Genomic DNA, 25075 nt, shown 5'->3' with positions numbered 1-25075 from the left:
GGAGGGGCAGCTAGGTGGCGCAGTGGTTAGAGCACTGGCCCCGGAGTCGGGAGGACCTGAGTTCGGATCCGGCCTCAGACACTTAACACTTACTAGCTGTGTGACCTTAGGCAAGTCACTTGACCCCAATTGCCTCACTAAAAAAAAAAAAAAAGTGAATTCTGCCAAACATTTAAAGAACAATGAATTCCAATAATACACAAATTATTTGGAAAAATAGGTGAAGGAGTTCTACCAAATTCCTTTTATGACACACATATGGTGTTGATACCTAAACCAGGCAGAGCCAAAACAGAGAAAGAAAATTACAGACACATTTCCCTAATGCATATTGATGCAAAAATCTTAAATAAAATATAAGCAAGGAGATTACAGAAAGTGATCACCAGGATAATACACTATGACCAGGTGGGATTTATACCAGGAATGCAAGGCTAGTTCAACATTAGGAAAACTATCAACATAATCAACCACATCAACAACAAAACTAACCAAAATCATATGATTATATTGATAGATACAAAGAAAGCATTTGTCAAAATATGACACTCATTCCTATTAAAAACTCTAGAGACCATAGAAATAGGTGGAGCTTTCCTTAAAATAATATGCAGTATATACCTAAAACCATTAGCAAACATTATATCTAATGGGGATAAGCTATAGACATTCCCAATAAGATCAGCGGTGAAACAGGGATATCCATTATCAGCTCAATTAATATTGTACTAGAAATGTTAGCTTTAGTAATAAGAGAAGAAAAATGAATTAAAGGAAATAGAATAGGCAAGGAGGAAACAAAACTTTCGCTCTTTGCAAATGATATGATAGTATATTTAGAGTATCCTAAAGAATCAACCAAAAAACTACTTGAAACAATTAAAAACTTTAGCAAAATTGGAGTATATAAAATAAACCCACATAAATCATCATTTCTTTTTTCTTTCTTTCTTTCTTTTTGGCATGGCAATGACTAAGTGACTTGCCCTGGGTCACACAGCTAGTAAGTGTGAAGTGTCTGAGGCCAGATTTATACTCAGGTCCTCCTGAATCCAGGTCAAGTGCTTTATCCACTGCACCACATAGCTGCCCCAATCATCAGTATTTCTATACATGACCAACAAAGCTCAGCAGCAAGAGATAGAAAGAGAAATTCCATTTAAAGTAACAGTAGACAATATAAAATACTTGGGAGTCTACCTGCCAAGAAAAACCCAGGAACTCTACGAACACAATTACAAAACACGTTTCACACAAATCAAATCAGATCTATATAATTGGAAAAATATCAATTACTCATGGATAGGCAGAGCTAATATAATAAAAATGACAATTCTACCTAAATTAATTTACTTATTCAGTGCCATGCCAATCAGACTATCTAAAAATTATTTTATAGAGTTAGAAAAATAATAACAAAATTCATCTGGGAAAACAAAATATCAAGACTATCCAGAGAAATAATGAAAAAAGAATGCACAGGAAGGTGGGTTAGCGGTACCAAACCTGGAGCTTTACTACAAAGCGGCAGTCATCAAAACTATCTGGTACTGGCTAAGAAATAGAGTGGAGGATCAATGGAATAGGCTAGGCACAGGAAACACAGTAGTAAATGACACTAGTAATGCAGTGTTTGATAAACCCGAAGACTCCAGCTACTGGGATAGAAATTTAGTATTTGACAACTGCTGGGAAAACTGGAAGATACTATGGCAGAAACCAGGCATAGACCAACATCTTACACCTTATACTAAAATAAGGTCAAAATGGGTATGTAGTTTAGACATAAGAGGTGATACCATAGATAAATTAGAAGAGGAAGGAATAGTCTACCTTTCAGATCTATGGAGAGGAAAACAATTTATGTCCAAACAAGAGATAGAGAATATTACAAAATACAAGATGGATGACTTTGATTCCATTAAATTAAAAAGGTTTTGTACAAACAGAAGCAATGCAGCCAAAATTAGAAGGGAAGAAGAAAGCTGGGAAACAATTTTTACAGCCAGTATTTCTGATAAAGGCCAAATTTCTAAAATATATTGGGAATTAAATCAAATTTATAAGGATGTAAGTCATCCCCCAATTGAGAAATGGTCAAAGGATATGAACAGGCAGTTTTCTGATGAAGAAATCAAAGCTATCTATTGCCATAGGAAAAATTTCTTTAAATCGCTATTGATTAGAGAAATGCAAATTAAAACAACTCTGAGGTACCACCTGACACCTATCAGATTGGCTAATATGACAAAAAAGGAAAATAAATGTTGGAGAAGCTGTGGAAAATTGAAACACTAATGAATTGTTGGTAGAGCTGTGAACTGATCCAACCATTCTGAAGAGCAATTTGGAACTATTCCCAAAGAACTATGGGACTGTTCATACCCTTTGACCCAGTGGTACCACTGCTAGGTCTGTATCGCAAAGAGATCATAGAAGAGACCATAGAAGAGGGAAAAGGACCCACATGTACAAAATTATTTATAGCAGCTCTCTTTGTGGTGGCAAAGAATTGGAAATCGAGGGAACGCCCACCAATTGGGGAATGGCTAAACAAACTGTGGTATATGAATGTAATGGAATACTATTGTGCTGTAAGAAACGATGAACAGGAGGAGTTCAGAGAAACCTGGAAGGACTTGCATGAACTGATGCTGACTGAGAGGAGCAGAACCAGGAGAACATTGTACATAGTAACAGTAACACTGTGTGATATATAATGGTAATAGACTTGGCTCTTCTCAGCAGTGCAATGATCCAAAACAATTTCAAAGAACTCATGATAGAAAATGTTCTCCACATCCAGAAAAAAAGAACTGTGGATTCTGAATGCATATTGAACTATACTGTTTCTACTTTGGGGTTGTTTTTTTTTTCTTCTTGAAGCTTTTCCCTTGTGCTCTGCTTCTTCTTTCACAAGATGACTAATGCAGAAATATGTTTAATGTGACTGCACATATATAACTTAGATTGCTTTCTGTCTTGGGGAGGAGGGAGGGAAGGGAGAGTAGGAGAAAAATTTGGAACTAAGAATACTATGAAAATAAATGTTGAAAACTATCCTTATATGTAACTGGAAAATAATAAAATGCTTTTAAAAATGCTAAATTTATTAAGCTAATATTATCAATACAAAATTAAATTTATGAAAAGCTGTCATGTAGAAGGATTAGACTTGGTTTGTTTAGTCCTGAGTAAAGAACTTGAACAACAAACATAAGGTACAGACAGGGATATTTAGTCTTAATATAAAGACTTCTAGTCCACATCTCTTCCAGCTATACTAAGAAATTAGACCTTCTTAGAGGGCACTGGTCCTTCCTGACTGGCAGTCTCAAGAATAGCATATGAGTAAGGTGGGATGTGTGGTGGTGTTCCTCATTTTCAGGCCATTCTGACCCTAAGTTGACTCTGCAGGCACACATCTTTCGCTGCAGAAAGTTTGGAGGGAAAAGGTTTGAGGAATAGTCAGTAATCCCCAAATGAGGGACAGAGGAATCCCTAGAAGAGCCATTTCTTTTTCCCTCCATAAGGCCTCGAAAGACACATAAAATCCAAATAAGTTTTAATATATTATGTCACAAAACTAAAGCAAACATTTTTTACAAATTACTTTACAAAGTGGTAGACCCATGCCATGTGTCCTAAGAAAATGCAGCTTTGAAAAATTGTTGAAAAGGGAATATTTTTCTAAATATTGTTTTCCTTATACAAAGAACTTGATGTTACAAAGATAATAATTACTGCTTCAGTTTAGGTGAATAGTACTTCCTGATATTCATTAATTCATCTAAAGCATGAATCAACCTTCTTATATTATTTTCTGCTATACTCTTTTTTTTTTGGGGGGGGGGGGCAATGAGGGTTAAGTGACTTGCCAAGGGTCACACAGCTAGTAAGTCAAGTCTGTCAAGTGTCTGAGGCTGGATTTGAACTCAGGTCTTCCTGAATCCAGGGCTGGTGCTTTATCCACTGCACCACCTAGCTGCCCTCCTGCTATATTCTTAATGATTAAATTATAGATTTAATTAATATTTTCAAAGCCTTTAAAGTCTACTCTGCTTACAACTGTTAAAGTTTTTATATACAATAAATTACAATTTGCTAAAAAAATTAGATTTTTATATAACTTCAATTCTCAGTATAGTCATGCTATAAATAAAATAATTAGCCATTTTCCTATGAAGTAAGAGTGGGAACATGGTAAATAAAATGAAAGGAATAGACAGAAAAGTAGGTTGGAATAGGTCTCATGCTGTTGTAAATCTCTTATTAATTCACTAGGCAGAAATATTCATGGATAATTCTGAGGTAAATGAAAAAGGATAGATGGTGTTCATCACTTAATAGTACATCATCTGTACATGTTGGAACATTTATATTTGTATGGTAGTTTTTAAAATATGTATAGAGAAAGGAAAGGTGTTTAAAAATGTTGCTAAATACTAGATTTTGTGCATTAAAATTTTCTTTCATCAGATGTAAAGAGTGACATTAATCCTCTTCGAACATTGAGGAGCTCCTCTTCTTGCTGTGGAAAAAATACCATAGCTATAAAACATATAATATTCTTTACATCAACTTTCAAATTGCTAAAATGAACAATATTTTTCAGTTTGGATTTCTCAAAGTAGTAAGTTAAGATCCCAAGAAATATCAATCACTTACATTTAGGCAAAGAATTTGATGTATATATTTGGATTCCAATAAATCAATTTAAAATTTACCTGGATCTCTTGGTTAACTAGAATTTTTCTGCACATAATTTTAAGAGAAAGAAACAAATGGCCACCCAACTTACAGGTTTTTCCATGGGATCAAAACACAATATTCTATACCTTCTATATCCACAGTACTCTATAAAGACAACTACTGATCAGAATGATAACAATTAGCCACAAGATTATAAAACCACTAGACTTAAGTATATTAAGAGATTTTAGGAAAATTTTTAAAAGGTTTAAAATAAATCAGATTGTTTGTTCATTTAAGTGAGTTAACCAGAAATTCATTTAACTAGGAACACCTTATTCCCCTACCATCTGAAATAATAGTTTCTATTTAACTCTCTAAGTAAATCCAAATGCAGTATATTACTACTATTAACTAGTATTTCTATAAAATGTTATGGTTTGCGAAGCACTTTACATACATTTTCTTATTTTATCCTCACAATGACCCTGTGAAGGTGCTATTATTATTCTTATTTTACCAATGAGGGGCTGAGAGAGGTTAAGTAACTTGTCCACAGTAAGACAGCTTGCTAGTGGTTGAGGCAGAATTTGTACTCAAGTCTTCCTGAATTCAAGTATTTAAAAAGAACCCTATTTCAATTGTAATTACCAATTGCATTACGTAATTAATAACATACACTCAAGACAGCAGAAGAGAAATGCCTTTCTTTAGCCTACTTAATTTTTGAAAAGACAACTGATTTATCCTTTTTCAAAATCTGAACAATGGAAAACTTGCTGGTATCAAAACAGTGTTACTTTAGAGAGTGATAGAATTATTGATAACCAAAATCTTATTCTGATACATTGTCCTTTGTAACTGCAAGCCCAGGAGAAAATATAAGTACTTAGTTATAGGGCTCATACATTGTGGGGAAAATCTATCGTTCTCTCATTTTCTACACTAACTGAATAATTTTTTTGCCTTCAAATATCAACCAACTTTTAAACATTTCATATATATTTATTATTAAAATCTGTTCCCATTTTTTATTTATAATGAGTAAGCAGTGAAGTTTAATGAATGTAACACTGGTCTTAGAATTGTATGAACTAAGTCAATCACTAAGCAAAAAGCTTAATAACAAAAACAAAATTATTAATGTGGTAGTTACAAAAAACAACATCAAAATTAAGCCCTTACTAAATACCAGACATTATGTTATCAGCCATATGTGGTATATTGTCAAATGACCTGTGCAAATCACTAACACTCTCTGTTTATACATCTGTAAGGTGGGAAATTACAGTTATGTCCTGATTAGTACAAAGGATGAATCCCTTGAAGTAGTCACATTATTTGAAATAGCACAGCATATTTCCATTGGGCTGGAACCAATCACCATATTTTACATAATTATAACTTTGAATAGTGCAAATTCAAATTCATGCCACCATTTCAAGGGATTCGTTATTTGCACTAATCAGGATTTGCACGAATCAGGTACTAACTACACCTGTATCACCTATCTTATAGGGGTCTTCTGAATAAAGCGTTTTGTATATTGTAAAGTGACACAGCTGTAAACTATAACTACTATTAATAGCACTAAAAAGGCTAAGGACAACTCCACAAAAAAACAAAATTCTGAAGGGATTTTTCTTTCAAAAGCATCATTCATTTATTTTAACAGTTAAACTACAATAATAATCTATTTACCATTTCCTTAAGAAACCTCTCTTGAAGCCTTTTCATATCTTCTTTCATCAAATACATCTGTAAATATAAATGAATTTGTTCCATTCAACTTTTTATAAAGTTTTTTTCATAGTTCTTGGTTATTTAGACTTGTTAACTTAAAATAATATGCCAAAATATTAAATTATATGCTAAATATATATGCTTCAAATAATACATTTAAATATGCTAAAATATTAAAAATATACCTCTGAAGTAAATATATTTTCTTCATAGTCGATGTTGTGAAAGACATTTTTTTCAAGTGAAGTTTTCAGAAGATGAACTCTAAAAAGTAAAATGTGAATTGGAGATACTTTTGTATTTACTAAGAACTCATAGTTAATTAAAACTACAGATATATTAAATAAGCTTAATATAATATTTTATTCAAAAAAGGTAAAATATTCAAATATTAAAACATTATTGCTATTGAGGAAAAATATTTTTATTACATTTGTTAAGCAAATCAGTATTTTTGGTAGCTTGATTCATACATATAAAAACCTTATATATGCTAACCTTCTTTGTTCACTTTTCTGATATGCACTGAACTTCTGAGAAGTTTTTTTCCAAAAGTCCTTTAAATAAAACCCACAGGAGAAAAATGTGTTACTTTAATTTGAAATTACTGACTAGTGGTTGGAAGACCTCTCATTTTAAACCCCAACTAAAACAATTCTGATTAACTCTACCCAAGCCTTTAGGTTTTATTCCAAAAACAAAACAAAACAAAAACCCAAGATCCCATTTTCTTTGGTGATAGAACCTTATTATTAGCCATATGAAAAATGTTACCTGTTGTTTCAGGTGATGATTATGATTATGATTATGAAGATTAACAGATTATCTTAAAAATAAATAAACACTACACTTACAGTTTGCTTTTAAATATGTTTGGTGAAAAAAGAAACAAAAAACTTTTTAATTTTATACTTAAAAAGACCAACCGAAAATTCTCGCTCCAAGTTTTTTAAAGACTGGGAATCTTTTTCAAAGTTCTCTAGTTCCTCTACGATATTGAAGTGGAACTTATCAAGCTGCTTCATTCTATTAAAATAATAAAAGAAAATTAATTTAAAAATCAAAAAGCCATTCTAAGAACTTCTTAGAAGAGTTTTTGCTACAGACCTGTATTCATGAATGTGATAGTTGATAGATGTAAGATGCTGCTGAGCTGATTTCAAAGACTGTTTATTAAAATGATCCATTCTTTTGTAACGGTTCTGAAACATATTTTATGCTTGGTTTTTATTTATTTTTAAACAATTAATCTATATAAAAATTTAAAATTAGTAAAATAAATGTATTTTCTGCAAAGTAAAAAAATAGTTGGATTCAAAACTAATTCCTAATAATTAAATGCAAACTAGTAGAGACAAGTTGATTTTACAAAATGATTATGGTATCATGTTTCATCAATGAATGAAAATATTAGTAAGAAAACTCATTTCAATTTTTTAAATGCCATAGTAATATATAAAAATGCCAGAAAATACAATGCTCTTCAGAAGCATAAAACAATCATAAAATTCCTTATGTTCCCTTAGGCTGTAGGATGGTTACCTGGTGCATTATACCATAAGGGGGGAAAGTATTAGCACTATAATTTTTATACTATAGCTGTAGCTTCTTATATGCAGAATGAAAAAAATTTAGAAGACAACTTACCTGAATTTTTCTTTTAAACTCCTTACTTAGTTTCTGACACATTATGTCTACACCTGAACTTTCGGTCTCCCAAGTCTCTCCAGGAAAAGAAAATTCATTGACTGACAATGTAGATATGCTCCCAGATACTAAAAAATAAAAATGAAAGAATAACCAAGATATTCTAGTTTAAAATAATTTTATTACGTTTGCCTAGTCCTGGTTATGACTAAACTGTAGTCTACTTTTACCTTATTTTCAAAATGCAGTCATCATGAAATCAGAGTAATCAAATTATCTCCCCCAATAAAACTAATCCTCATTATATCAAATTTAAAAGAGGAATCAAGTTTATGAGAGGAACTTGGGGGAAATTTTCTGTGTGATTCTTGATACAGATGTTAAAATATCAAAATTAATCTTTTCCCTTTCCTAATGATTACTTTGTTAGTTCCATTTTAAACTAATGATTGTTAATGTTAATATTTAATGACAGCAGAATACATGAAATATATACTTGAGTAGCTTGTTTCCAGTGTTTATAACAGATAACAATGTTTTACGAGGAACTTAATATGTCTGTGGGTTTTTGATAGATTTATAGAATTAAATTCTAGATGAGACATCTTTTCATTCAAGGACTTTAGCTACTCTAGTAGAAAATATTTTTGTGATAAAGTGATTTAATGTGTAAGGTATACATGAAACACATCTTAAGACTCTGGTATTCTATCTCAATTTATAATATGCCTAAAAATTCAGGGCTTCTGTTTTATTAACTCATATAGTCTCACACATATAGGAAGCACGTGTTTTTTTTAATAGCTAGAGAAACTAAAGCATAGAAAGGCAATTTGTTATGCATTCTATCTTACAAAGGGGTACAGGCCTAGAACCCAATGCTACTAACTATAATTCTATTTTTCTCCATTTAGGTACAAATTACTTTTTTTTTTTTCATTTTGAGGACATGCTTATTTATGCCATAAGGTATGTCCCAAGTATCCTTATTTTACTGTCAGTTTTAGATCCACCTACCTTTGTACGCAACATGGCCACTAGCTGTTTTAAACAATTTTGGAGGAAGCAAATTTTGTCTTTTTTCTTCTTCTTCCTCTTCTAGTTCCACTTCATCAGAATTACTTAGATTATCTGAGGTACACAACCGTTTGAGATTTGTATGTATACTAGATCCTGAAGCATTGTAAATAAAAATGGCATTTAATTAACACATTAAAACTAATAATTTACACATTTTCAAATTTAAACTTCTTTGTACAGCCATGAATTGAGCTGCATATGAGAAAATATTTCAGAAAATTGTCCAGTTTCTTCAAACATTATTGTAACTATCACACTAACTCTATTGTATAATTATTTTACTATATTTTGCATAATTTATTTTACTATAATTCTTTAAAGTTGGAAATGTTTGCTCTGTAGGAAAATTTTCTATCAACTAGTACATCTCAATACTCACAGTACTAAGAAAGTAGTATTAAATAACTTTGGATATCATATCTTGGAACTACACACTGGCAATGCACATTTAGATGAGTCTTCTTGTTAAAGAAAAACAAAGCAACATCTTGGGGAAACAGATAAGAGAACAGTCCCCAGTCCCTCACATTTATTTTTACCAATACTTAATGCCCTAAGAAGTCAACATTGAGAAATTTATAGGTAAATAGAAAAGGAAACAGGAGAAGTTTGGAAGGGAGTTCTATAATGTGTTACTCATTCCTTCTAGGAAGAAATGACTTTATTGATCTCAGAGAACTCAATGGATATTTGAGTATGTTAAGAAAAGCAAACCACAACACAAACAGAACCAACTCATCGTAAAGATAGATTTGAGGAGCACTGAAAGGTTCCCCTATCCTCCCCTAAAAGAATAGGGACACTTATCCTAAAATATTTCCTATTCTAAGGAGTCCACTACCAAAATGAAAATGTTAACTAGGAGAGATGATACTAATGATATTTCCCTCCAAACCATTCTTCAAATTACCATCAGATTAACTTTCCTCATGCAGATATCTAGTCATTATTCTTCCCCAAAATCTTCAGTGGCTCCCTATTGCCTACAGATTAAAATCCAAACTCAACTGCATTAAATAATTAATCTATATAAAAATTTTAAAATTAGTAAAATAAATGTATTGTCTGCAAAGTAAAAAAATAGTTGGATTCAAAACTAATTCCTAATAATTAAATGCAAACTAGTAGAGACAAGTTGATTTTACAAAATGATTATGGTATTTTTACCATACATTTACATCTAAAGCATTTCACAATCTGGCATCAAACTTCTTATTGAATCTTATTTTGTGTTTCTTTCCTACATGGTATTTGTGCTCTAGCCAACCTACACTACTCTCTATGCCTTAAATACAACCTGTGATTTCTTGCCTTCAATCCTTCATTCGAGCTATTATATTTCTGGAATGTCTCTCATTGCTATCTTTTCCTGTTGAATTCCTACCCATCCTTTAAAGCCTGACTCAAATGCCAACTTCTCCATAAGGCTTCCTCTTACTTTATTACAAAGGAGTTGTTTTGTATCTCCCTAGTAAGGTTGCTTAAGAAATTAGGTTGAATTGGATTGCATATTATTATCAGCTAAACAATTAGTTAGCTGTTTAGCTTATAGGTACCTGAAACAATGGGGACACTAATAAGATAAGTTTTGATATCAAATAAGACAAAGATCTATAGAATTAGAAGAAAGCAAAATTATTATGTTTTTTGGGTTTTTTGGGGTTTTTGGTGAGGCAACTGGGGTTAAGTGACTTGCCCAGGGCCACACAGCTAGTGTTAAGTGTCTGAGGCCAAATTTGAACTCAGGTCTTCCTGACTCCAGGGTAGGTGCTCTAACACTGTGCCACCTAGCTGCCCCAAAGCAAAACTATTATGGCCTATCACACTGTCACCCAAGGGTTGAATTAAGTATAAGACATTAGCTACCTGTAGTGGTATAAGGTTTCAAAGTGAAAGAAGGAAATGCTAAAAGAGTATTGGAAAAATCCTGACTAAAAACTTCATTCTCATGCCTCAACCCTAGGCATCACAATTCTGGGAGAATTACTCTAATCCTAAAAAGGATTTTATCCAACCGGGCAGATTAGTGATGCTAGTAAAAGAGTAAAAATAAAGGGATCTAAATAGTAATAATGCTATGTCTGGAAATAAGACATAAGAAGATAAAACCTGTGTTAAGAAATTAGTGTGGTCACACCCAATTGGGTAGAGTAATCTATTTAATCTGGGCAGTAAATGAGTTTAACAATTTATCAGAATTGGCTCAAGGAGGGAATAATAGACACACTCAATTGAGTGGAGTAATCTATCTAACCCTGCAGGAAAATAGAAGGGGAAGGGGATAAAGAGAGAGAGAGAGAGAGAGAGAGAGAGAGAGAGAGAGAGAGAGAGAGAGAGAGAGAGAGAGAGAGAGAGAGGCAAAAAAAAAGAAGGGCAGATTTGGGGAGGAGAAAGACAGAAGCAAATCCCTTTTGAAGAGGGAGAGGGTGAAAGAAGATAGATAATAGAGTCAATATCATGGGGAAGGGAATAGGATAGAGAAAAAGTTAACAATAGTAATCATGAAAAAAGAGAAAAAAGAGGGAAAATTGTACAAAAAAATATTTATAACATCTTTGTGGTGGCTAAGAATTAGGAATCAAGTGAATGTCTATCAACTGAGGAATGACTGAAGAAGCTGTGGTAGTATATGACTGTAGTGGAATGGTATTGTACTATAGGAAATGACAAACAGAATGATACCAGAAAAACCTGGAAACACTCATATGAACTGATGTATAGTGAAATGAGCAGAACTGGGAGGACATTGTACATAGTGATAGCAGTACTGTTCGATGAACAATTGTGAATGACTTAACTACTCTCAGCAATACAATGATCCAAAACAATTCCAAGGGACTAAGCATAGAAAGAACTGATAAAAAGAGCATTTGTGGATTGTACATATATAACCTGCTTGATGTCTGGTGGAGGGGGGAGGAAAGGAAAGGAAGGAGAAAAATTTGGAACTTTAAATCTTATGAAAATGAATGTTGAAAACTAGTCTTACATGTAACTGGAGAAAATAAGTGTTTGTTAAAAAAAATTAGTGTGGTATGTCTAGGTGATAACTAAGTAGTTATGTATTATAAATGATTTTCAAAGTTGTTTAAAAACAGTATTTTCTTGCTCTTATATAAAAGTCTTTTTTTGTTTTGGCATTTGTTCAAATCAGAATTTTTTTGTGGTAAAAAACCCCAACAAAACAAACATTTAAATGTAGCCCTTGTGCTAATTCTATTCACCCAAACTTGCATTTGCAGGTTGAACCTTTAAAGTATGGTTGCTACTTATGGAGACAATACTCAGCTATTCCTAATACTACTTCCCATAAATAATCAGCCTGTAGATGCAGCCAGTAACTGTTATTAAAGGTATTTACTCAACTAACATAGCAAGAAAAGCTGATACAAAACACTCCTCCCAAAAACTTAAAGCATACTTTCCCGTAAACATACAAAGAGTCTGTGGGAGAACATGGACATGAACTTCAAGTACAATGGTTGTAAGGCACAACTGTAGGGAACACATGAGGTCAATGCATCTGAAAATATGCTACATGGCCTCAATTTATGTTTTCCCTCTAGAATCAGAAACTCCACAAAATTCACAGTTGAGGAATGACATCTATGCTTCACTGAGCTTACTCTTGCCAGGGTCTCTGATAGATCCTGTTACAGGTTGGGCTTGCTCCTTAATGGGAAGTCTTTACCACCTCTACTCTCAGGCTTAGCAGTGGTACTGGATTACTCTTTCAGAAAGGGAAGAGACCCTTAGCCTGAGATTGGCAAAAGCCTGTCCAGGTTTGACCCTTCAGGGCCTTAGGAGAAGGTGGGACAGAAAAAAAGTTTGCCTTTCTTTTTGAAAACTCTTCCTGATTCAGATTAGACTTTAGACTTTCTTAGTGAGAAATTTTCCCCTACTATATTGGCCATCCAGTAAATTTCCCCCATTTCCATCTTAGGAAGCTAGGTCACAACCAAGTAATGGTCATTTTTTCAATAATCACCAAATCATAAAAGTTTTTTATTATTTTCCAGTTACATGTAAACATAGTTTTCAACATTTGTTTTCATAGGATTTTTGGTTCCAGATTTTTTCTCACCCTCCCTTCCCTTCCACCCCAAGATGGAAACAAATCTGATATGGGTGTTTTATATATGTATATATATATATATATATATATATATATATACACACACACACATACAATCTCATTAAACATATTTCTGCATTATTCATATTGTGAAAGAAGAAGCAAGACACAAAGGAAAAACCTCATAAAAGAGAAAAAACAGCCAAGAATTAGAAACAGTATGGTTCAATCTGCATTCATAACCCACAGTTCTTTATTCTGGATATGGAGAACATTTTCTATCATGAGTTCTTTGAAATTGTTTTGGATCATTGCACTGCTGAGAAGAGCCAAGTCTATCACAGTTGATCATCACACAGTGTTGCTGTTTCTGTGTACAATGTTCTCCTGGTTCTGCTCATCTTGCTCAGCATCAGTTCATGTAAATCCTTCCAGGTTTCTCTGAAATCCTCCTGCTCATTGTTTCTTATAGCACAATAGTATTCCATTACATTCATATACCACAACTTGTTTAGCCATTTCTTGATCAATGGGAATTCCCTCAATTTCCAATTCTTTGCCACCATAAAGAGAGCTGCTACAAATATTTTTGTACATGTGGGTCCTTTTCCCTCTTCTATGATCTCTTTGGGATACAGACCTAGTAGTGGTATATTACTGGGTCAAAGGGTATGTACAATCCCATAGCCCTTTGGGCATAGTTCCAAATTACTCTCCAGAATAAGGAGTGTATGGTTTGTGTATGTGTGTGTGTGTGTGGGGGGCAATGAAGGTTAGGTGACTTGCCCAGGGTCACACAGCTAGTGTCACGTGTCTGAGCCTGGATTTGAACTCAGGTCCTCCTGAATCCAGGGCCAGTGCTTTATCCATTGCACCACCTAGCTGCCCCCTTTCTCATTTTTAAAAGCTCCTATGTTCACTTGTTGGTCTGTATCAACAGTTCTCAAGTGTGGTCTGGGAAGTTTTTACACAAACAAAACTACTGTAACCAAGACTACAAGGGAAGCAAAAAACTGGGAAAGAATTTTTGAAACAAATATCTCTGATAAAGTGTGGTCTGTGGACCACTGGGAGTTCCTGAAACCCTTTCAGGGCATCCATGAAGTTAAGAATTATTTTAATAATAAGAAAACATTTTAATTTCTAATATAATAAATATTGATGGATATAACCCACAAAAACAATCTTCATCGTTTTCAATAATTTTTGAAAACATAGAGGGATTCCAAGCCCAAAGAGCTTGAGTTCTGCAGGTCTATGCAAATGAGTGGTTGGGAGAAGAGGGGAAGTCTATTCCTTGGGTGCAAGTTCATCTTTTGCTGGCAATTCATATGCAAATTTAAAGTCTTAGATCATTTAACAAGGTGTTGAATGATTCACTCAAGAGAAGTCAACAAGCAATTTTTAAAGCTTCTATGTGCCACTGTGCTAAATGCTGAAAGTACAAAGAAAGGGAAAAAATAACTGTCTCTAGTTTCAGGGAGCTCACAGTTTAGTGGGGAGACAAGTCATTAAAAAACTATGTACAAGATAAATTGGAAAAATCTCATTGGGAAGGCATTAACAATAAAGAGCACTGGGAAATGCTCCTTGCAGAAGGTGAGACTTGAGCTGAAATTTGAAGGAAGGTAGGAAGCCAGGAGACAGAGATGAGTAGGGAGAGAATTCCAGCCATGGGAGACAGTGGACATGAACAGAGTTGGGAAATAGAGTGTCATGTAAGGAATAGCAAAGAAGCAGTGTCACTAAATCACAGAATACATGGATAGAAGTAAGTCGCAAAAAAACTAGAAAGATAGGAAGGGATCAACATGTATTGCACTAAAAGGACAGGTTAAAAAGTGCTTTAAAATTCAAAGAGGCTTTTATATTTTATTCTGTAGATTAACAGGGAGCCACTATAGTTTACTGAATTGGGGGTGGTGGTGGTGGTGATGAATGATATACTCTTTCTAACCAACAAAAAGAACAATTTGACAGCTAAGTGAAGGATGGACTAGAGTAGTGAGAGAGAAGGCAGAGAGAAAAAAAGGCACCAAGACTATTTCAATAGTTCAGATGTGAGGTGACAAGGGCTGTCAAGCACTGTCAAGAGGAGAGAATAAGGTATATGTAAAAGATGTTACAAATGTATAGTCAGCAGGACTTAACAAGTAATTGGATATCTGGGTTGGGGAGAGAGTGAAAAGCCAAGGATATTTTAGAGCCTTAGAGACTGAAAGGATGTTGGTACCCTAGAGAGAGAGAGAGAGAGAGAGAGAATAAGGGAGGGTTTTGGGGAAAAGATAATATTTTCAAGAAATTATATTATTCTGGGAGATACAACTCAAGGTAATTTGAGGAAGGGGACACTATCAAGCAAAAGGAATAGGAAATACTTCCTGTAACAAGGGGCACATGAGCTATGCCTAGAAGGAAGAGATAAAGATTCTAAGAGGTAGAAATGAGGAGGAAGTCCATTCTAGGCTTCAGGGCCAGTTTATGTAAAGGCATGAAAGTGGGGCAGGAGCAATGTTAAATTCAAGAAATAGCAAATAAACCATTTTGGCTGGAACATAGAATACATGATAGATGGCAATGTGAAGTAAGTCTAGAAAAGTAGTCTAGGGGCAGCTAGGTGGCACAGTGGATAAAGCACCAGCCCTGGATTCAGGAAGACCTGAGTTCAAATTTGACCTCAGACATTTAACACTAGGTGTCACTGTGACCCTGGGCAAATCGCTTAACAATCATTGCCCTGCAAAAAAAAAAAAAAAAAAAAGGAAAAAAAAAGAAAAGTAGTCTATATTCCAATGCCAAGCTGAGCTCTTTGTATATTTATCCTAGAGGTAATATGAAGCCACGGAAAATTTCTAAGCTGGATAGTGACTTGGCAGACCTATGCTTTGGGAAAATTATTTTTGGAAGTTGTGTGGAAAATGGATGGGCCAACAGAAATTGTAAAGAGGGAAACCAATGAGAGGTCCACTACATTTCTTTCCAGGCAAGAAGTATTAAGTATCTAAATTTAGGTGGTGGTGATGTGAGTGGTGAGAAGATGACAGATGTGAGAAATTTTGTGAATGTAGAATTAACCAGATGTAGTAAATGATTGAATATGGAATAAGGGAGAGAAGAAAAAAGAAATGAATAATTGTACCTATTGCTATATAACTTTTTTTTAAAAACAGGGCAATGAGAGTTAAGTGACTTGCCCAAGGTCACACAGCTAGTACATGTCAAGTGTCTGAAGCCAGATTTGAACTCAAGTCCTCCTGAATCCAGGGCCAGTGCTTTATCCACTGTGCCACCTAGCTGCCCTGCTATATAACATTTTTAAAAATTATAAACCCTACTATGCCCAAAGGGCTATAGAACTATGCATACCCTTTGATCCAGCAATACTACTGCCAAAAATAGAAAAAGACCTATTGGTACAAAAATATTTATAGCATCTCTTTTTGTGGTGGCTAAGAATTGGAAATCAAAGGAATGCCCATTAATTGGGGATTGGCTAAACAAACTGTGGTATATGATGGTGATAGAATATTATTGTGCTATAAGAAATGACAAATGGGATTGACTTCAGAAAGGCCTAGAAAGACATGTATGAAATGATGTATTGTGAAGTGAGCAGAACCAAGAGAACATTGTACACAGAGACAATATTGTTTGATGAAGAACTGTGAATGACTTGACTATTCACAACAATACAATGATCCAAGATAACCCCAAGGGATTATTGATGAAACATACTATCCACCCCCAAAGAAAGAACTGATATTGATGGAACAGACTGAAGCATGCTATTTTTCACTTTCATTTTTTTTCTCTTAATCAAGTTTCCTTGTACAAAATGACAAATATGGTAATGTTTTGCATAATCATATATGTATAACCCATATCTGATTGCTGCCTCAAGGAAGGGGGAGGGAGGGAAAGAAGAATAAAAACTGGAACCCAAAACTATAAATAATGTTTACTATTAAAAAAAGTTACAAACCTTTTTGCTGAAGAGTATCAGTAGGTATGTCATACAATTTTTCTCTCTTTGAGCTAGACAGGGATAACCGTGATGGTGAAAGGGGTTCCTATAAGATATGGTAATTAGATAAATTTAGAACAGAAAAAAAAGAATTGCAGCCATTTTTATTTATCTATCTTTTTTATACCTTATAGGCAACTATTTACCAACTTCTATCTATTCTTTTCTTCATAATATTGTCAGTATCTCTCCCTACTTCTCCAAAAACACTACCTCTAGTGCCGGTTATTATTACCTCATAAATTACTGAACCTAAATAGCTGGTCTCCTTGACTCGTTTTTCCCCATTTCATTCCAGCCAGATTAATTTTATTCTTATGTTCGAGATTAAACTGTTTCTCCTGGCTTTTAAGGCTATTCATAATCTGGTACCATTTCATTTATCCAATTCAGCTAAATAAACTGTATTAGAAACCAAAAGAACAAAGATTAAAAGGCTCAAATAATGGCACAATCCTTGCTTTCAACAAGTTAAATTCTACTATATGCAAGGTGCTTCTCTGATTCATCTCTAAAAAGTTGCCTTTACTCACTATCCCAAAGAATATAGCATGCTCAATTCCACCTCTGTGACATTGCTTCTGTTACTTTCAACTGTTATGCCATTCCTAATACAACTCTTGACAATCCCAATTCTATCCAATCTTTAAGGCTAGCTTTCATTCTACCTGCTTCCTAAATATAGACATTATATCTAAATCTTATAGCTCTAAATTTATGTCATATACTTTCGTATCTCCTTAAACACAATTATAGGAAAATAGTGAGTACTCTATATGTACTAGTTATTTGACTATGACCATGTCAAAAATGTCAGGTTACCATATAATTAGGAAACAGAAAAGTCTAAATTCAAAGTGTTTAAGTCACAAATCACAAAACCAGCCAATCCTAACAGGATAATGAAGTTTACAATTTAACCAAAATTAATTTATATAAGTGTCTTCAGTCAATTTAAAAATAGAATTTCCTCTTTTCTTTCCAAATCCTCAAACAGATAGATAAGGAGATAGAGATATATAGATATAGACATAAATGTATAGATTGCAACATGTACACATATATGTATACTTATAACATGTATGTGGATATACACGTGTGCATCTATATGTTCCAAGATTAAGACGTTACTCATAGCAAAATTTACTTATTTACAATTCTCAATTTCAAACAAAAAAATAAAGTGTACAGGCAAATCGTGAACATAAGTTGAGGAAGATACAAAATAATATTATATTTGTCTCATTATTATTTTGATAATTAACTAATCTCCACAGCTAAGTTGGGAATGTTTTTGAAGTTTGATAGCTTTTAGAAATTTACCTTTTCTGTACTTTGAATACAATTTTCAATGATTTTTTTCAGTTCTGATCCACTAAATTGTTTTTCTGAATTACAGCTACTAAACTCCACAGGGTTGTCAAAATCTTGTATGTTCTGTGAAGCTATCTCTGCATCTTTTCTACTATCGTCAATTTTGTCCATTATTACATTAGTAATTTTGGGCTAGAATCAATAAGACAAAACAAATGCATTAGAGGCTAGGGGTCATTATTTGGTAGTTTTAAATTTTTCTTATGTATAATTTTCCTATAACTCAGTCCCACATGACAACAAAAATATTTCACAAAGTGAGAACAATGACATCTATTTTAAGTTGTTTATGCTTGCAAATACTATAAGACTTATGAAGATTTTCCAAAATTTTTGTTTTTTAATATTTTCCTAACAATATTTTCAAATAAAAGGATGTAATTTAAAAGATCCATTACTTATACCAGTTGTTCTCAAGATGTGTTCCAGATACTCCTGGAGGTTTCTAAGACCATTTCATGGGGTCTATGATGTCAAAATTTTCATAATAAGACTAAAACTTTTAATTTCTAATATGGTAATTACCATTAGATACAACCCACATAAACAAAAGCTCATTGGGATACTCAATAATTTTTAAGAGTTTAAAGAGTGCAAAAAGAGACTGAGAACTGCTGGTTAGACCATTGAGTCTTTAAACTGTTTTACTTGAGATTAATCATGCCAATGATAAGGATGCATCTCATAGATACTTTTATTTTATTTTCTGAGAACCAGTAGGCTTCTATAATTGATATTACTTCAAAATACCTAAACCCAAACAGTAATAGCACTCATAGGGGATCTGGAAAGAATTTGGCCAAGCCCTATGCCTTCAGGCAATAAAGTACAGAATATTTTCTTTTTCTTTTTTTTTTTAATCTTAAAAACATTTTATTATTTTCCAGTCAGAGTGGTTATTTCCTTTAAAACATCTGGTAATATCTATATCTAAATTAATTCCCTTTTTAACTTAACCAATTTTATTCTTGTTTGGTATTTCATGTTCATCAAGAACAAGAAATTCCATAAATGTAGAAATACTATACCAACTTGACGATAATAATAGTTAATTCTTTAAGTTTATCTTAATCAGGTTAATTTTCACTCTAGTGTCTGGCTTTTTTTTCCAAAGGCCTGTTTTTCAGCTCTTAAATAATTTTTGTTTTTTTTCTTTATATGCTTCAAATTTTCCACATTTTTCTAAAATCACAGTGTTTAAAACCAAAGACTGTTCTTTACTTAAATTCTGAAAAGTATAGAAAATAGCAAGATTACTTTTTGCCTGTATATTATTGATTTTTTTTATACGATGGTACTACACTTCTGACTAATAAATAACATCAATTATTTTGCATAGTCTTATTCTGCTTTATCTGTGCTTAAGTCAGTAGTTTTATTTATTTATCTATTTATCCATCTATCTGTTTATTTATTTATTTTTGAAAGGGCAGCATTTAGGGAACTTAATGAACTAAGGTCTCGGCTATACATAAACAATTGTTTACATAATTCTGTCCTGAAGTCATTCCTACTAAAACATATTCTACAATTAAATAAGCTGCACACTGATAGGAGAATTAAATTAGAATCATTTGAGTTACAGTAATTCTTTCTGGAGAGCCTTTAGAAAACTGAAACAGCAATTTTCAAAATGGTACTATAGTAGCCATGAAAATTAATTTACTGTCCATATAAAGGTTTTTCTACTTTTTTCTTACTTGTCACTTAAGCTTTGTTTCCATCTCTTGAACTGCCTGCCTACAGATGTTGAGTTCAATTTAGAAAATTTACCATTCCTCAGAAAACGTACTGCTTAAATATGCTAATTTCTCTGCTTCCAGTATTTCTTTTTCCAGAGAGGAAAAGGAAAGAAGAGAGGAGAAAAGAGGAGAGGAAGGGAAGGGAGGGGAGGGGAGAAGAGAGGAGAGAGGAAAAGAGAGGAGAAAGGAAAGTAAGGACGGAGGAATAAAAGGAAAGAAGGAAGGAAAAAAATTGCAAGCTAACAACTTTATAAGGAAGAAAATATGGCAAATATAATTTGAAATTAAGGATCATTTTCTAAAAGTCTTGAAGATAGCAAAATAAACTATTGAAGGCAAGATATTATATTCAGTATTTTTTTATAAATGAAGAAATTCTTTCTTTATTTATTTTTTTGGTGAGGCAGTTGGGGGTTAAGTGACTTGCCTAGGGTCACACAGTTAGTAAGTGTTAAGTGTTTGAGGCCAGATTTGAACTCAGGTCCTCCTGAATCCAGGGCCGGTGCTCTATCCACTGTGCCACCTAGCTGCAACTTAAATGAAGAAATTCTTACCAAAAACAAAGGACTTGAAAAACGTTTATTTGTACACATCAAGTTTTCGTCAATATTTTCAGGTGATTCTATCAAACATTTGTTTTGAATTTTCATGTTTGTAGTGTAGAAACTATTGCCTGTGATGCCATGAACACTGTTTAGAGATTCTCTTCTTTCAGGTGTTGAATTTTGTGAAAAAGAGGATGTTGACGTTATTGAAGGAATATAATCTTGAGGAAATTCTCTTTCAATTATTTTCTCTGAACCTGTAATATATGATTACCAAAGACTAGAATTATCAAATTAATCATTACTTTTTAAATAAAAAAAGCTAAAACAATCATGTGAAAAAGTTATTTGAGTGACATTGTTAAATTAAGTCCTTTAATTTAATTAGATTTAATTAATTGATTAATTAATTTTAATTAGATTTAATTTTCAGTTAAGACCAAAACGATATATTTAAAATGTTTTATTGTTCTTGAAAATCTATCAGTGACTAGAATTCCTAAAATTAAAATTTAATAAGAAATTTCAAAAAGATTTAAAAACATTTTTCCACATAAACTATATCATAAGATCAAGCCAAGGTACTGTGTTCAGTCTATTGACATCATGTGGTATAGCTGGATAATAAAATGAGGAAACTAAGGATTAGAAAAGTTAAGCGAATAGCCATGTTCCAGAAATAAGCTAGTTTAAACTGTCAAACTAATTATCAGCTACTCAGTTCTCAGTTTCAATCAGTATACATATACATACATATTTATGTATACAATATAATCGCAATAACCTTATGTCTGTATTAATAATAATGTAGATATTGTATAACAAAGGCTAGTTAGACTAGTGACAGAATAATTAACAGTATTAAATTTAAATCTAGTTTTTACTGTGAAATTAATAAAATTTAATCTATATTAAAATAATCTTTAGAACTGCATAGAAATAATCTTAGATATGCTATTCTTATTGGATTTGTTCTCATAAATACTTTTTCCTTCTTAGAAATTAAACAATGAACTCCCAAACTCCAAAGAACATGGCATATCTATAATTAAATGACTTTTTGCATAAAGGCAAGTATCTTTAATTGCTTTTTCACACAATAAAGATATCAAATTCTTTCAAGGTTTTGTATGTATTCTACTTCACTGTCTGATTTAACTGATAAAAGTAAAAATAAGAATTTCTTACAATTTTTTGTCCTATAAAGAAAAACTGTACTTTGAGTAAAAAATCCACTAGAAAATATTTTCACATTTTCATTTATAGATAAGTGATGAATTATATAGTTTGATGTTTTCTCTATTAGCAAGGCCTCTAGGTAGCATAGTGGACTGAGCAGTGAACTTAAAATTTTAATTTGAATCCCACCTCAGACACTTAGAAATATAACATGGAAAATCACTTAACCTCTCACAGATCCTAATCTGTATAATGGAATTAATAATAGGACTTATCTAATAGGGCTGTTGTGATGATCAAATAAGATAATGCATGTATAGAACTTTGCTAATCTTAAAGTACTATATAAATGCTACCTATTATAATTGGAACATCATAGCATTAGTTGTCATTTTAATAATGCTGTATCTTAAGACTAAAAGTAGGTTTGAGTAGACTATCAGCATGTTAACAATAAGGATTTGCACTTGAGAAGAAGAGGTGACCAAAAACACAACAGGAAAAGGAGGTAAGTCAAAAATGCAAATGAAGGAAAGCATTTAGAAAGTCTGAGGGATCCATCAATGTCTCTAAGAAATATTAAAAGAATTATATGAAAGCCTTCAAAATATTGGGTAAGGGGGATTTCTAGAAGGGCATGGATAAGAATAAGAGGAAAAAGTGTGGAATTATGACAGGCAGCAGTGATGAGAGTATGTACTCTGATGAGGTCCATTTAAATATCTTAATTAAAACTTTTTACTAATATCAAAATAAAATTTCACCATGACTATACTTAGTAAAAATGAATCCTAATATGATACTCAAAATATGAAAATGATTTTACCAGATAAAACAGAAACCTCTCAAGAGATAACGTGAGCCAGAAATTCTACAAAAAGAAGAGAAAAATAACACTGACATCTCATTACTTCTGTAGATGCTGGGCTTCCAGATAAAGAAATTGGAGATGAGTCAAGTCTTTCTTCTCTTAAACAGTCTTTTATTTTAGATGATTTTTTCCCTTCATTTGATATTTCTTCTTGTGCTTCAGTAGAAATAGGATTTTGGCCTTTTTTCAATTGCTTCATAGTTTCACTTTTGTTACTCATATTTGCGACCTAAAAGGAAAACAACCAGCCAATTATATTTGGAATTGCTTTATTGGTATGAATGATTATATGCTTGAATACACAATGAACAGAATATACTTAATTTTATTTAAAAATCAATTATTTAATGGCCAAATTATGAGATATACCTGGCTTTCTGTATTTGAATAGATCAAATGTGTCACCTCATCTTTTTCAGTTTCCCTTCAAAACGGGATTACCATTTGAACATAAGGAACCTCATACAAAGGTTAAGACAGAAGTTTATTTATTTAAAATAGTGGTCCCAAACTTTTTTTTAAACTAATAGCAACCCTGGAACCATTTTTATTTTTATAGACCTCACATTCTTTAATCATGAAATAACAGGTTCGGTAAACCTACCAACTCGGTAGATTTTTCATCCCTGATCCTCCCCCAAGCCAACCTATGGTGGTATTGTGGTGGAAGATCAACCTTACCCCCTAACTGGGCTGGGACTTGTGGGTTGGTGTGGTTGGCCACCCCCTTTACCATGGCATCTGAGCATTTCTCCAAATCTGAGTATAAATCAAGAAAGAAACACAACCCAGAGGGGCAAAAAGGGTCATCTGACACTCTAACCTGCCTAGATAGCATAGGATTCACAGATTTAGGGCAGAGGAAATATTCAATAAATGGAATGAGAGGAGCCAAATAGTCAAAAATAAAGAGGAGGGATTGTGAGAAAATAGGTAGTTGTCTCCTCTCAATGTGGATATAACAGTCAGTCATACTTCTCCTGAACTGTTTGTAGGACAAAGGTCTCAGATCCCCTTCTCCCCTTCAGGCTAGCAAGGTCACATGGTTTCTCAATAAGGTCCACTCCAGAGTTGTGTCCACATAAGGAAATATAAGGTCCACTCCTGAGTTATGCCCATACAAGGAAAAGGGGTGGGAATACTGCCTTCCGATTAGCTAGTTTTTGCCTGTAGATTGTAACCCTTGAGTAATCAGACCAGTGATGAAAAAGGGGAGGGTCTATTCACGTTAGGGAATAGGGTATAAAATAGGGCCTGCGAGCCCCCTTTCTGGGCTGCACACTAGGGTGCCTCCTTCTCATGAGAAGAAAATAAAGAGCCTTTGTCACTTCGTTGCTGAGTTCCTGAGAATCATTGAGAAGAGGATGGATTTTTCCCTCACAGTTATGCATTTTGAAATAAATATTACCATAAAAACATCTGCCAATAAACTAAGGAACCAAATGATTTGTTTGTATTTTTAAATATAAAATATAAAGAGTAAAATATACTCATATTCCTTCTGATCTCATTGATGTTGGTTTCTTAAACAATGCAAAAATAATTTTAAAGAAAAAAAACCTTGAATAATTTTCACAATCAGTGACTATAAAAAGTCATTCTATTCAAAATAATTTAAACTGACCTATCATTTAGGAGTTAAACTCAGGAGGAAATATGGGATCAAATAAATTTAATGATGCCCTTGTCTCTAGGAGTAGGGAATAGGTTCTGGGTATGTGATTTTAATGGTAAAGATAATTATGTTTTTTGGAAACCCCCTCTACCAAAAAAACAAATACTTTCCCCAAAACTAGTATTAGAGAATTGTCTATGGCACTGATGAATTAAATTATTTACACTTTCAATATGTATCAAAGGCAGGACTTGAATTAAGGTCTTTCTATCTTCAAGGCTTTGTAAAATCTTGCTTTTCAAATCTAGAGTTTTTCTGTGTTAGAAAATGAGATACAGAATGGGAATCCTTTGCACAAAATGGGAGTGAAATATCAGGGCTTGAGAATTTCATCTAAGGTTATCTGTTTATCATTTGTGGAGGTTATATACATCTTGAAGATTTATATTTGCACAATACACATATGTATGTACAAGTATATATGTGTG

General features: G+C 33.0%; 1 protein-coding gene across 1 annotated transcript in view; it reads right to left on the bottom strand.

Annotated features, from left to right (window-relative positions):
• Window positions 1-4375: 4375 nt before the first annotated feature.
• Window positions 4376-25075, bottom strand: part of SYCP2 (synaptonemal complex protein 2) — a 96855-nt gene continuing 76155 nt past the window's right edge. Inside the window, exons 32-43 of the mRNA XM_043987779.1 lie at window positions 23003-23201; window positions 20932-21179; window positions 18585-18767; window positions 17220-17307; window positions 9100-9255; window positions 8083-8210; window positions 7543-7637; window positions 7362-7461; window positions 6934-6992; window positions 6621-6699; window positions 6394-6450; window positions 4376-4531 (exon numbers count right to left, since the gene is read on the bottom strand). Of these exons, the coding sequence (XP_043843714.1) occupies window positions 4460-4531; window positions 6394-6450; window positions 6621-6699; window positions 6934-6992; window positions 7362-7461; window positions 7543-7637; window positions 8083-8210; window positions 9100-9255; window positions 17220-17307; window positions 18585-18767; window positions 20932-21179; window positions 23003-23201 (1464 nt within the window). The 3' untranslated portion in view covers window positions 4376-4459. The remainder of the gene's footprint in view (window positions 4532-6393; window positions 6451-6620; window positions 6700-6933; window positions 6993-7361; window positions 7462-7542; window positions 7638-8082; window positions 8211-9099; window positions 9256-17219; window positions 17308-18584; window positions 18768-20931; window positions 21180-23002; window positions 23202-25075) is intronic.

The sequence above is a fragment of the Dromiciops gliroides genome, chromosome 2 (genome assembly GCF_019393635.1).
Source record: "Dromiciops gliroides isolate mDroGli1 chromosome 2, mDroGli1.pri, whole genome shotgun sequence".
NCBI classification, from domain to species: domain Eukaryota; kingdom Metazoa; phylum Chordata; class Mammalia; order Microbiotheria; family Microbiotheriidae; genus Dromiciops; species Dromiciops gliroides.
The sequence above is the reverse complement of the archived record's forward strand: the minus strand, read 5'-3'. Positions and strand labels throughout refer to the sequence as shown.